The 13714-nt window shown below is 39.5% G+C and overlaps 1 protein-coding gene across 1 annotated transcript; it reads right to left on the bottom strand.

The window, feature by feature from the left end:
• Window positions 1-637: 637 nt before the first annotated feature.
• Window positions 638-13170, bottom strand: slc43a2b (solute carrier family 43 member 2b). Its single transcript, XM_026329058.1, has 14 exons — window positions 13114-13170; window positions 11770-12121; window positions 9426-9720; window positions 9112-9167; window positions 8912-8988; window positions 6488-6580; window positions 5310-5443; window positions 4666-4862; window positions 4437-4580; window positions 3589-3721; window positions 3299-3431; window positions 2763-2836; window positions 2522-2645; window positions 638-2431 (listed from the first exon to the last, which is right to left on the bottom strand). The coding sequence occupies exons 2-14, from the start codon at window positions 11927-11929 to the stop codon at window positions 2270-2272; spliced, it is 1782 nt and encodes a 593-aa protein (XP_026184843.1). The 5' UTR covers window positions 11930-12121; window positions 13114-13170; the 3' UTR covers window positions 638-2269.
• Between the last annotated feature and the right edge of the window lie 544 nt (window positions 13171-13714).

The following is a 13714-nucleotide window of genomic DNA, read 5'->3' as shown; positions in this document are numbered from 1 at the left end:
GGAAGACTCGACTCCAAAACTGATGGATAGGTGTAGCCCTAGAATTTTCAAATGCATGTCATATTTACATTATCAAATTGCATTGAATTGCCAATTGTAAAATGAATTCCACATTAAGGAAAGAAGCTAAAAAATTTCCATACATCTGGTTCATATATTTTGTGCTTTTAGAGTAAAAACTGAAATTGTGACAGCAGTGGAGACTTTGCAGGTCGAACAAAATGGCTGTAATGACAGAATTATAATCAATAAGTGAATGAAGCTTTGCAGAGTGTAAAACATATTTTAACTAAAAGTTTAAAACTGAATCATAATCAGGTGCCAATATTAGCAGCAAAATGATGTCATAGCCACACATTATAATATCTTGCAGTCAGGAGCTGCCCTTTGTGAGTGATCATTTCTCCTCAGTAGACACTTCAGCCAAAACAAGTTTCTACTTATAACCCCTGTATGAGAAAACTATAGGTTAAGATCTGGTGACATTATGTATTGTGTATACTGAGTATGCATACTCAACTAGTGAATGCGAAATAGCCACAGTTTGTGCAGCCATATATGAATTACACAGATACATTTACGTGGAAATATATAGCATAGACTGGTGAGTGGTGAAAAACATAAACAAGAGCAACCATTTAAAGAAGCCAACACATCTTTATTAACCCCCACACAGTCGTTTTTATCAAACAGTAATGCCTGCATAGCAAAACATCTCTACACTATCATCAGTGATAGAAGAAAGAGCACTATGTGAACAACACGGTATACTATCAGACACATGTAGTTGCCAGCATAGTACAATTTAAATATGTCATGGAATGGATGATAGTAGCGTGGGTGTAAAATAAAATAAATATGAAGGCAGGAGGAGGGGACGTATTTCTCAATACAGGCATTGGGAGAAAAGTGCTGACATGAGCTGATGTTTGATGTGTGTGAGATTTTAAAAAAGTAAACAGGTATAAAGTGCTGAATTTCTCTTAACTGAGTAAACTGAATGAATGAAATGGTAAGACATGTAGACCATGGTCATTTTCTCCAAACATCTGTTAGCTATACAGCTTATCCTGTACAACGTCACAGGTGATCATTTTATGAATAGAGTTATTGGGAACAATAAGAATATCAAAATGTATACTTGAGCTTCATGACCTGGTAATATGGGAGTATTTTTACTGTTATGTAGAAAAAGATCAATAGCTTTTGAACAAATCTTCTCATATTAAGGTGTATTAAAAGGACCCTTGGTAAACCTGATGGGTAAAAGGGAAACTAAAGAAAGGAAGAAATAAAATTAATAATCCAAACATCCTCGAATATTTTGTGTTTAGAACAACAGGCTGCAGGCTGTTTGATATCCATCTTACAGATTATAGCCCCATAAAACACTGACATTCATTCACTACAGATGTGTATCGTAAGCCAGTGGTTTCATACAGTAATAAGATGATAGCCTTGTAAAAAAAAAAAAAAAGAAAAGAAAAAACACCAGCCCCATTATGAATCATAATGGCTGCCTTTTGTACTCACCCAAAAAACATCAGCAACATGGCTTTTTCTCCTCGCTGTCACTCATTGATGCCTTACCTTAATTTAAAAACCATCAATCAAAAAAAAAAAAAAATCCAGATAATGAATCAATAGGTAGCACCATGTTAAGGGGTTTAGAACTGGGGTATTTAAGGTCAATAAATTAAACAAAAAAGAATGATGGAATCACTGCCTAGTGGTGTGTTTGCTTATATGTGTGTGTGTGTGTGTGTGTGTGTGTGTGTGTTGGCAGTTAGCAGTCTTGTTAGTAAACGCTCATGGACTAAACACGCTCTTGTTTTCCTTTTTCTGCCGATATGGGGCATGTTAAAGCAGTCTCATGGAATGGAGCTGCTCGAATGTGCCATTCAGAGAGGAGGGAATCAAAAGAGAATAGGATTTGGGGGAATGCAGAGGGCTGATGCCTCTTTCCTTTCAGTCTTTCCTCTCTCTTTGTTCTTCCATGCTCCTTCGTGTTTCATTTTTCTCCTCAGCATCTGTCCAATGGACCAATTTCTGCTGTATCAGTTTATCTTGGTGGGATTTTGACAAATTGATGTATCCGATTGTTTTTGTGTATGTGTGTACGTAATTGATGGAGAACTATAATAATCATACTTGTGATATTCAGATTCCAGTTCTCTGTTTATATGCTTAAGTGAGCATGTATCACTGGATTGCCCACATTTCTCAGGAGGAAATATTCTCTGTTCTCCATTTCTCCATTTACTTTCCACTAGACAAAGGCCTCAGGGATGTCGGAGCCGTTAATTTTGATGTAGATCTTAGCGTTGTCCTCCTTCTGCTGTTGCTCTCTGTTGAGCATCCGCCTGTAGCAGATCAGGTAGAGAGGCAGCAAAAAGCCAAGCATACTGACAACAAGAAGTCCAATGTTGACCTGTAAGACATCATCAGAATTAGCCATGCATGAGGAGGCAGGGAATTAATTTGTGTGTTAGTTTGTTTGAGGCTGTGTATGTGTCCATACCCAAAATGGATCTCCCCCCAGAGGTCCCATCATGGCCAGAAACAGAGGTTGCTGCAACAGAGCAAACACAGCACTGACCAGAGACTGCATCCCTGTTAGACTGCCAAACTGGCAGGAGGGGTACCTGGGGAGAGAGAAGAGGTAAATTTAGAGTCTCAGTTTGAAGCTACAAGACTAAAATAGGAATGAGGTGTGTGTGTGAGAGTGTGTGGTGTGAGGTTAATGATACACCGAGACTTACACAGCAGCGTAGAGGCCACCAACAGCAGAGTGAATGAACCCTCTCACCACAGTGTGTAAGACAAATGACACAATCTGACAAAAGATAAAAGGAGAAGATATTTATAAGAGCCTGAAGGCAATGGTTCTACATTTTTAGAAATATATATTGATTTTCTGCTGAGAGTTTGAGTAAAAGATCAAGTTACTCATATCAGTCTGTTAAGTAAAAGATTACAGGTATTAAATATGCAAACAGACTGTAATGATTAAAGCACTACAGAACTGGACAAACAGTAAAGTCATAAAGGTGAACTCAAAGAGATGTTCCTGTATCTAATTTTAGAAATCGGATGGTGTAATTGTTTCCAAATATGGTAATTACCATGTTGACTTTTAAATAAGTGGCTGCTGTAAAAGGAGGCTAATAGTAGAGTAACTTTTTAACGCAGAAACTCTGAAGACCATGAACTGGTAACTTTGCTAGCAAATCAGCTGTTTCCCTGAGGTACTCTGATGGTCTGTGTGTATTTCTGACAGCCGACCTAGACCGCTCACCTGCAGGGGGAGATTGGGCACTAGGCATGTGATCCCAAAGCCCACTAAAAGGAAGTTTGTGAGGATGAATGCTCGCAAGGCATTGGTCACTTTCTGTGTTTTACGGTCTCTGCGCTTTTTCTTTGTTTCATCCCTAATGGTTAAAACCAGAAAAAAAGACAAAGATTATTACTTAATTTATAACTTTATTTCTTATATTGGCCCCAAAAATAAATTTAAAAAATGAGAGCAATGTCTGCATCTATAAATGTAATGGGGTAAAGGCAGTCTAAGGACTAAACTTGACTCACTTGCCACAGGGCTCCTTTTCTTCCTCGCCATCATCGCAGTCCTTCAGCTTCCAGTCCATGATCTGACCAATCACAGGAGTGGTCATCAGGCAAAGCAGCTGCAGCACGCCAAAGATGGAGGAGTACAGGCTTACTGAGAGAGAGCAATCATAAAAGAAGGGGAAGAGTTAGAACGAAGCAGAAAAAAACACAAATGGAGGGTTCAGGACCTTTTTCTATCTGGTTAATAACCACAAAGGTACAGTTAATTATTAGTCCTCAGCAATGGAGGCATTGTGAGGGAAACAACAGTGAATACAGAGAAAATGACTGTTCAAAAGTCAATCTGATGCCATTATGAGGGGGATTTATGACCAGCGGAGTAATGAACAGTGCGTCATGTGGAACTACTCATATGATGTGGACATGTGGATGTGGAAAATTAGTTAATGAGTACAACAAATGGCACCTGGCGGTTTGAGATCGAAGCTAAATGACAACTGAAGGACTGGGTTATTGACATAAAGCCAAGGTCAATTGATGAAATGACAATATTAGGTATGTAAAAAATCCAGAAAGTAATGGCAGTGGATTTAGTAGTATTAGATTACACTGGTAAACCTATACAAGACTACCGGTTAATTCTAAGAACTGTCAGAAAGTTAGCAGTCTAACACTTGAGTAATCTAACAATATGACTGTTCTTACCAACTTCCATTCTCTCCACTGAAAATTCAATTAAAACATGTCGTGAGTCAAAGATACTGAGCACTATGTCATAAGACACACAGCAATTAACCACGTAATTCTAAATAAATAGTTAAATTACAAAACTTTACCAACACACATTTAAATGTCTAAAAACAAACCTGTGTTGAGGTCTCCATCACTGAGCGACTCCAGGACACTGTTCATGGCCCCCATGTAGAACAAGAGACGGAGCTGAGTGACGGACATGGTCACCAGGCTGAGCAGGAAGATCGGGCTGATGATGCTTTTTAAGAATGACTGGGCTGTAAAGGAGGACAGGAAACAAACAGATAAATGACATGCATTGGGGTGTGAAGCACCATTCTCCTTTTGAATCTGCACTCTTACACTCTTCTTGGGGCTTGCACTCCACTTCCAGGTCCATGGTGGAGAGGCACAGCATGTTTCCATCCTTAGCAGGCTGATCCTTCGCCTGAAGGCTGTTGCCCACACTGAGACGACGGCCCACGGTGGTCACTTGGTGGTAGAACTGCTTCCCTGTGATTTTGTGGTCAAAACCCAGCCAGCTGAACTTGATCTTCACACTGCACAAGCAAAGGAGTTTAAAAAAAAAAAAAAAAAAAAAAATTCATGTCACATGCGGCAGTGGTTTGGAATTTATCTTAAAAAGCAAAAATGTGGCTTTCCTGTCGAGTAATTTGCGAATCGTTGTACTGGAAACGCTTTCTGCTGAATAAGCTAAAAATGTGTTTTTGATTAACAAGGGATGGGTTTAGTTGGCCAACGGCATTGTCAGCAGATAGACTTTAACCTTGTAGCCTTACGGTGCACATTTCTGCACATGATTATTTCTCAAACAGTGTCAGTAGTGCTGACTACTCCAAATACTTTGGAACATGCAACAAGCTGTTTCTCCAATGGTCCAACTTCTTTTTTTTCTAAAACATCACAACTTTATTTTGAGTGTATCAGTGAAGACTCCCTGAGAATATGAGAACATTACACACACACTGTGTATCTGTGATACTAACGTATAGTCCATGTCCTCTGGTCCTGGGAAGGGTTCCAGTGGCCAGTTGAAGTAGCAGTTCAGGTAGACCAGTCCAGCACAGGCAGCCCACACCACCAGAATAGTGATGAAAGGTATGCCAAGGTCATATATCACCTGTGCACATCAAAAGATGACCAATAGATACTAAATACAGAGACAAAAATAAGGTAACAGAAAGAACTTTTATTTTAATTCTGGATCCATATCCCTTCCCCCACTGCTGACTGGAGTGCCCAGCATGTAGCACTTTTAGTTGTTACTGTTTAGTCTCTAATTATGCAGTTTATATTGTATGCATTTTTAACATTCTAGCTTTCATTGTTGTAGGAGCCTACGATGTTGCTATAGTTTGAGTGATAATTATAAAATGTACTTTGGGTGTTGCTGTGTAGGATTCAGTGACGTCAGTATATAGGTAGTGTGTTTAAAAGTACAATGTGTAATATTTAAAGTGATCTATTTGCAGAAATAAAATATAGCATTCATAAATTTGTTGTCAAAAGTGTATCATCACTGTAAAATACCAACCACAGCATTTTTTTTATCTTAGAATGAGCCTTGTAGGGAGCAGGTCTCCTTTTACAGAGGCAGCCATGTTTCTACCCTAGCTCAGAATGGACAAACCAAATACTGGTTCGCATTTTGTTTTAAAGATGACAGTGACTGTACTCTCCCTTCCAACTGGAAATGGTGGGTGGGGTGTGAGGAGTGCTCAGAAGGTTGCATTCTGAAATCTCACCACCAGATGTTGCTAAATCTTTCATATTTTATACACTGCACCTTTAACTGTTGTGGTTAGGTATTAGACCAGGAAGGTTTAATGGGTTTTTTGGTCCACTATAGCACCAAGCACTGTGGAATGCAAAAAGTGTCATGCACTAGAAGTATGCTGGTCTGACTGTGATGAATTACACAGTATAAAGAGATAGCTCAAAAGAAAGCAAGTGTGTAAACCAGGCCTTTCCCAATACAGACAGTAGCTGAAAGTATTAGATCATATAACTGCATTATTTTACTGAATTGGATTGAATTGTAGCTGGGCAATATAGAACACAATAAATATGTCATTCCTCTTTTCCATTATAAGGAAGACTCGATGACATTTATATGAGAGATGAAAACTATAACATATATAACAGCGCTACAGGTGTTTGTTACCTTGACACCAGGGAAAGTGACAGCCGAGGAGGCGTAGGAGCCGATCATTAGGGCGATGAAGGTGGAACGGAGGTCCCCAAACATGTTAGGCAGCTAGAAAGACAGAAAGGGAATAGGCAGATCGAACATGTTTATTATTATCATAAACCTTTCTGAATTACTTTTTTGTGCAAACCTGCATTTTACAAATTGAAATTAGATTTATTTTGTTATAAATGTAAGTATAAAAGTTAAACGAGCTACTGCCAAGATGATCTGTAGTTGCTCTACGCTCAAAGCCTCGGACAGATTGAGGACACTGTGAACATGGTGCCTACTGACAGTGGGGTCAAAGCGGACAGTGGGAAGCAATTAGTGAGCAGACAAGGCTCTACAGAAAGAGCATCACAGAAACTAAATCAAAAGCAAATGTAAAACAATTGAAAACTATATGTAAACACATGTAGCTGTTCAACACACAACCCCATACTGATGAATTTTATACAGCTGAAACAGGTGAGGTGACATTCAAAGAGTACAAAAGAGATGCACTGAAGACATAATATGGGAAGTGGGATAAGTTCATTTTCTCTTGAGTTTTTTTTTTTCTTTTTTTTACATATTTTATTGCTGTTAGGAGAAGGGAAAACAGGAAAACAGAGTTGGGAGAGAAAACAGAGAATTGGGGAGACAGTGGGTGGAAAAACATCCAAATACAAAGGCATTCACAAGCTGTTCTGTTTTTCAAGAGACTGAACAACAACAACCAACATTCAATTACGTAACACTGGGGAAGCTAATGAAAAGGTACAGTATGTGTTTGTGCCTGTGTCTATTAAACTGAGAAAGTATGTATAGTGAAGCACCTAAGTAACAGCAGTTTCAAGAAATATCCACAGGACTTGGAAAACTCTTCCAATAGAATTTTAAACAGTTCAGATACAGATGAGCCTGGAGTGGAAAGGTGACTGGAAAACTGACTTTGGCCGGGAGCCAGTGGTGGCTGTTCAGGGCTGCTGAGTCTTTCCCAACATCCCTCAGCTGAGAATGAATGCCTGTACGCCTAAGGTAGACTCATGATCAAGGAGTCAAGGAGCAGCATAGAGTCTAATTATTAACCCACCACTAAGGCTTTCAAGTGTAGTATAGCAGGCTGTGAAGGAGACAAACTGAATGGAGGTGTATAGGGAAACGTGCTTTTCTGCACAAACTCTAGAGGCCTCCATGGGCTGAAGCCACCAAGAAAAGAGCAGACAAAACCCTAAATCATGGTTTTACTATGTCACTGACATTAAAGCCAGTGGGAGCAACTAATGAGAGGTGAATTTGGTGAATTCAACAAATTTCACATAGGAGATAAAATGATGTAGCAGTGGCAATGGGAGATTTACTAGGGTAGTGAACAGCTTCACCATGGTACAGTAAAACTCATGACTCCTTTGTTAGTCACTGGTAGGGAGGGACTGGGAGGATGAAGAACAGCATGAAAAGAATGCAAAAGAGCACAGACAGAACAATCCTGCAAACTCTGCAAGTCCTCAGTTGTTTTTCTGGCCTTGTGTATCTGTGGTCCTGCTGAGTGTAATAGTCTACTGACTTTACAGTTCTGATTACTGCTGGTACTTATACTCAAAGTATAATTTGAGTAGTAGCAACTGAAATTTGGAAAGTATGATCGTCAGATTTTAAATGTGTGATCACTGTGGGTAAGCTACAGCAACAATAAGGAGATTTACTATTATGTCTTCTACTTCATGACCTAATATTGTAAATCCATGTATAATAATAAGGACAAGTTGAGGAATTGAATTTTTTTTTTTAAGATAAGATACTTTGTCATTGTACAAAATATACAATGAAATTCTTTTGCACTGTCAAGGACTACATGTCCTTGACAGTGCAAAACAATGTGCACCAGAATCTCAAATATAAATACAAAATGTCAACATACGCTTCATCCATAAACCACACGCTCCCTGCTCCACATCTTTACTTGAGGCTAAGAGCTCTAAGCTACATTAGTCACTGTTATTATAGCACACCAGGATCTCTGACTGCTGGAGGCAGCATTGCATTGTGGGAACTGTAGGCACTCAGTTTTGACAGGGAAAATGAGTGTGAAGGAAAAACATGTACTCAGTTTCTGCTTTATCTATGTTGATGCTAACTTTTAAACTGCCATAATGCTGTAGGAGTGCAAGTAGTTTTTCAGCTTCCTCATGAATACAAATTTAACCCTGTCCTCTATTTCATTTCTATTTCATTTTCTTAACTTGATACGCTGTGAAACTGCAAATTAGACCTGCAGCTCCACTTTGCTGCCTCATTCCTTCATTTTGAGAGGTTGCTGCTCAAAATAATCTACATCTGGACAAATATTATATAGCCGATGAAAAGGCTCTGCAGCAGGAGGATTACAAAGCTCATACAATTGTGCACACTTACTGTGAGGGAAGTGAAGGTCATGCACATACCCCCAAACCCATTGAAAGTCAGGGCAATGAAGATAAGCACAGAGAGTTCTGCAAATGGCAGGGATGATAGTTATGAGCATATCACTAAATAAACTACTATATAGTATCAGCAAGTTGGTAATGTACATAAAGTGCAAAAAAGGTACATGAGTACTGTTCAGGCAGACTTACCATTAGGTTGGTATGCTCCATAAGCAATCAACAGGCAGGACAATCCAAAACATGTGCTGAAAATACAAGAGTGAATCAAACACTTCTAATGAAAACATAAGTAGCAACCTATCAATTATGTTACTTCTTTTTGAAAGATTTTTACAAATATTAATAATGATTTTAAGGCTAGTGTTATGTAATCATGTCAGCAGCTTTGGTCTTATTTGTGCTGTATTTGAGATGCCTGCCTTCTTCCCAATAGAGTGGAAGGAAACAGAATTTTGTGGTCACATAATTGAAAAATTTCTGCATCTCTTTTCCTCATTGCTTACCTGCCCAGCAGCCGTAGCTTGCGAGGCCCATATTTATCCATGACAATCCCCAGTGGCAGTGTGATAGCTGAGAGCAGGAAGGACCCCACTGTAAATGCCAGGTTCAACATCTCATCCTGTTCTTTACAGATCAACCAGCCATTCATCCTCAAAGACCCATCCACAGGGACCAGGGGCCTCATCTCCACCCCGTCTCCCAGACCAACCACACCATCCTCGCTTTCATAGTATTCGCTATACTCATCGGGTGGTGGTGATGCCAAAGGTTGGGACTGGTTATAGCTGGAGCTGTTACCTGAAAAACATGATGAGAGTAGTTAAAAGATGAGGTATTAAATTCATTTTGGAGAGAAATAAACAGAATAGTCATACAAATGGAAAATACATGTCTCAGGTTGCCGTAATATGTGCCTCAACAAACAAAAACACTGTAACGGCAGTCATTTAAAAAATTGTATGCAAAGTTGAGTTCAGCTGTATGCAATATTAGATGATTTGATGTAAAGTAAGCCCTGGCTTATTGTCATAAAGATGAAATGTGAAGGTAGTGATTCTACTTATTCACATGATCTTAGTGTACATCATATGGTGACCACATGTGCAAACTTGCCAAAAAACATCTTAGTGAGACTTCATTTACATTTATATTATGTATGTTGTAAGGCGAGCGATAAGAAGTGATAAACTGGCACTAATAAAAATCAAATTATCAGAAATTGCAAGGAGATAATGTGAAAGCATGCAAACGTCCAAGGAAAGTCCAACTGAGTGACCAAAAAGGGGGCAACAGTTCAGGATCTTACATTCCCATACATTCCCCTAGTATCAGCACCTTAGTAGTCACTCAGTATTCATCTGTAATCCTAATGTGAAACAACATGATGTATGTCATAAGTGCCAATGTCTACCTCAGGAAGCCAGATCATTCACTTTGTTGCACACTACTGAGCAAAACCAAAGGGGGCAGCAGGTTGAAAAAGTGTATGTCTGAACATAACTCTTTCCCTCATATCTGTGCTGCATGTACACAAAAGCTGAATCTACACTGTGCCATAGTTAATCTTTCTTTCCCCTATTTTGTTTGTTAGATTTCTGCTGTTCATCACTTTACTATCAGTCTTCTTACCCACCCTACCCTTTATCAGTGAACTTTGAGCCTCCATATTACCACTAATAAAATCCTTCTGTGGATCTCTGTCCCTCTATCACATGTCACATGCCTGAAAAGAGCTGAGCTTGTGCTGCTGTCCTCTCACTCTTATATCACCACAACATGATAAGACGGCTGTGGCAGCGCTCCAGGAAGTCGCCTACAGTCCTGGACGCTCATTTATTTATTTCAGTGGTGGGTGTACCTCAGCTGGAACATCCTTATCCTATGAAGTAGGCTTTGTTACTATTGATGACCATAGATGAAACATAGCGTCAGATAAAGTTGCATCATTTTCTTTTGGAAGCTTCCGTACATTACCTTTAATAAGAAGACAGTGCCAGACAGTTAAGAGTTTTAAATAATATTTCCTCTTTCAGATAACCAGTCAGACAAGTCAGTTCTCTACACATTCCGGCAGCAAGGGTGGGTAATAATAAGAGGCGACCAATAGCGTGAGGGATCAGCAGTGCTCGCCACAGTCAGGTCATGGGGCGCAATGCACTCACCTCACCTCACGTCCTCTCTCACATTCCCCCTTTTGTTTCCACCTTTGTACTCAAAAACACAAACACCTGCTTTGGAAAGGAGGCACTTGTGGAGATTTCAAAAGACTTGTTAATCTAGCCATCATGATCTTATAATTTCTCTGCTGCCACTTTAGCTGGTGCAGTGGTAAATTAACACACTCCAAGGTGCAAGCAGAATGAGATGCTCCATCAAGTTTATGAGACAATGGAGCCTTTTTCTCTTTTAATTTTAGATCCCTTAGCCTACGTGCAACTATGCTCTCTTTAATTTAACTCAACAGGCTTAGTCTCGAGTACTAAAAAACATCTCATGACCCCTTCACAGAAAACACTTATTCTTCAAAAAGAATAGAAGAGGAAACAAAAAGCAGTGTTTAGTTACATTTCTTGACTAAAAGCTTTCAGCCTCTTTTGCCCTAAAATCAAGATGACATTTGCTGCATTATGACACCTAGCTTGCCCAGTCCCTATGAAAAGCAGGATACATCTGAAAAACATTGAGTTCTACATGGAAAAACACATTATGACATTTACTTTTTTTACTTTAAAATCAAGATGCATTCACCTAAAATTGTGGAGATGAATCATGAAAGAGGTACAGAAAAAAATAACTGTTAGGGTATCTTTTTTTTTTTTTTTTGTCCAAACCATATTTGTGACTCACCCTCTTCATTGCAAAGGTAGGAGTAGAAGCCTTCTGACTTGAGCATAATGAGGAGCGAGCCCCATCCCAACAGCACAGCAGAGAAGAGCAGATTCTCAATGATAGCGGTCACTGCCATCCACCAGCGCCTGGCAAACGCTGTGGCCAGGGTGGGAGCCATGGTTGAGGGAGAGGAATTAAAGGCAGGGAAGAATGAAGAACCAGAGAGGAGAGATGGATAAATAGAGAACAAGGGAAAAAAAGAAAGAGGGGAAGGGAAAAAGACCACTGAAGAGGAAAGAAGAAGAGCAAGCTGCAAGCACAGAGAGCCTCCCTGACTGACGCTCAGGGTGAAGAATCAGTGATCACTTTACTGTGAAGACAAAGACACAAGAGGAAGGGGGAGGTTTTATAGTTAGCCTATCAATGAAGTCGCTGAGGGACTCTATAAAGATCATTAGATAAAACCACTTAACTTTGACCCTTACTGAAGATATCTGGTTGTAAAGTAAAGAAAACAAAGTTTTAAATTTAAAAAAAAAAATCTCTGATACCTGTGAATTATTCACATCCACAATTTGTTTATTATGTTTTATTGATTCAAAGTCTCCTTTGCAATTAGTCACAGTGGAGAGTTGAAGAGCTAAACTAACTAGTAGCAACAATAGAGGTCAAATTATTCATTCTCCTGCCAGTACAAAGATCATTACGTCACTCTGCTGCTGGCACAAAGATCTTCCATCATATTATGGGCACTAATAAACGAAGAAGCATCCAAGGTAGCATCATACTTTCTGCTCTGGTCCAAACTGGTCCAAACTGGACTGGAGAAAATAATGGGTACTCTGACGGGTACACTTCTTTCCACAGGCACAACCCCTAAATGTCCTCTCAGGCCCATTCAACCGCAAATTTCCTCTGCAATTAATGCAGTGTGTCCAAAACACAAAAGAGTTGCCAGACAAACAATAAACAAATCAGCTCACACAGCTAAACTCTCACTCTCTCAGTCACACATGAACTGAACATACACCCACGTACAATCTGTTCTATCAGTAAGATAAGAGTAAGACTTAGATGTAGATCTCATGAAAAAAGGTAAGCAAGTCAACATATTATTTTCAAGGACAGCCAGTTTCTGTATGCTGTGTTGTTTAATAAAAACATCCATCCATTATCTATTCCTATTTAGGGTCACGGGGTTCTGCTGGAGCCCATCCCAGCTCTGTTCAGGAGAAAGTAAGGGGTACACCCTGGACAGGTCACCAGTTAAGAAAAACATTTATTTATATTGTTCATTCAGTTTTCAAAGTAAATTAGAGGTATATGCTATACCCTGCATGGGAAAATTACAACCCTCCTTACCTCAGCTCTCCTGTAAGCAGCACAATCCAGCTTCAAACCTCCAGATATACACTGCTTGGTTTTAAGTGACCAGCTATCAGAAAAGCCAAGTTTATATACTCTGGCTACCTTTACACGTCGCCCCCTGCTGACCATTGGCTATCTGATGGCTGCACCACAACCAACCAGCATTTATGAAGTTGTGTACAGGCCTAGCATTTTGATACTGCCACAATAATATTGGGAGTCAGTTTATGGGCGTATAGCTGATATTTTCTAAAATGTACCATATGGAAGTGAGAAGCACATAAAAAGGCTTTTAATAAAAATATTAGGTTGATTTTGGGTATGTGAACCACACTTTAACTTGGTGAGTGGGAAGGATTCATCAGTCAACAAAGTTTGGTTGAAAACATAATGGACTTCTGTAGATAAGGATGCAACACAACTATCAACGCTTGTCTGGATCAATAGCAGGTATTGATAAAGGGCATAAGGCAGACTGGAGCGGAGAATCCCCCACTTCAGTTACATAAACTGTTTACAGATATTTATCGTGTTATATTTAATGTTTATGAGGATATGATCTGTGGATGCTTAAGCCTGCGCACACACCTTTGCT

This window comes from Mastacembelus armatus, chromosome 14 (assembly GCF_900324485.2).
Source record: "Mastacembelus armatus chromosome 14, fMasArm1.2, whole genome shotgun sequence".
In the NCBI taxonomy this organism is placed as follows: domain Eukaryota; kingdom Metazoa; phylum Chordata; class Actinopteri; order Synbranchiformes; family Mastacembelidae; genus Mastacembelus; species Mastacembelus armatus.
This window is presented reverse-complemented; position numbering and strand designations above follow the sequence as displayed.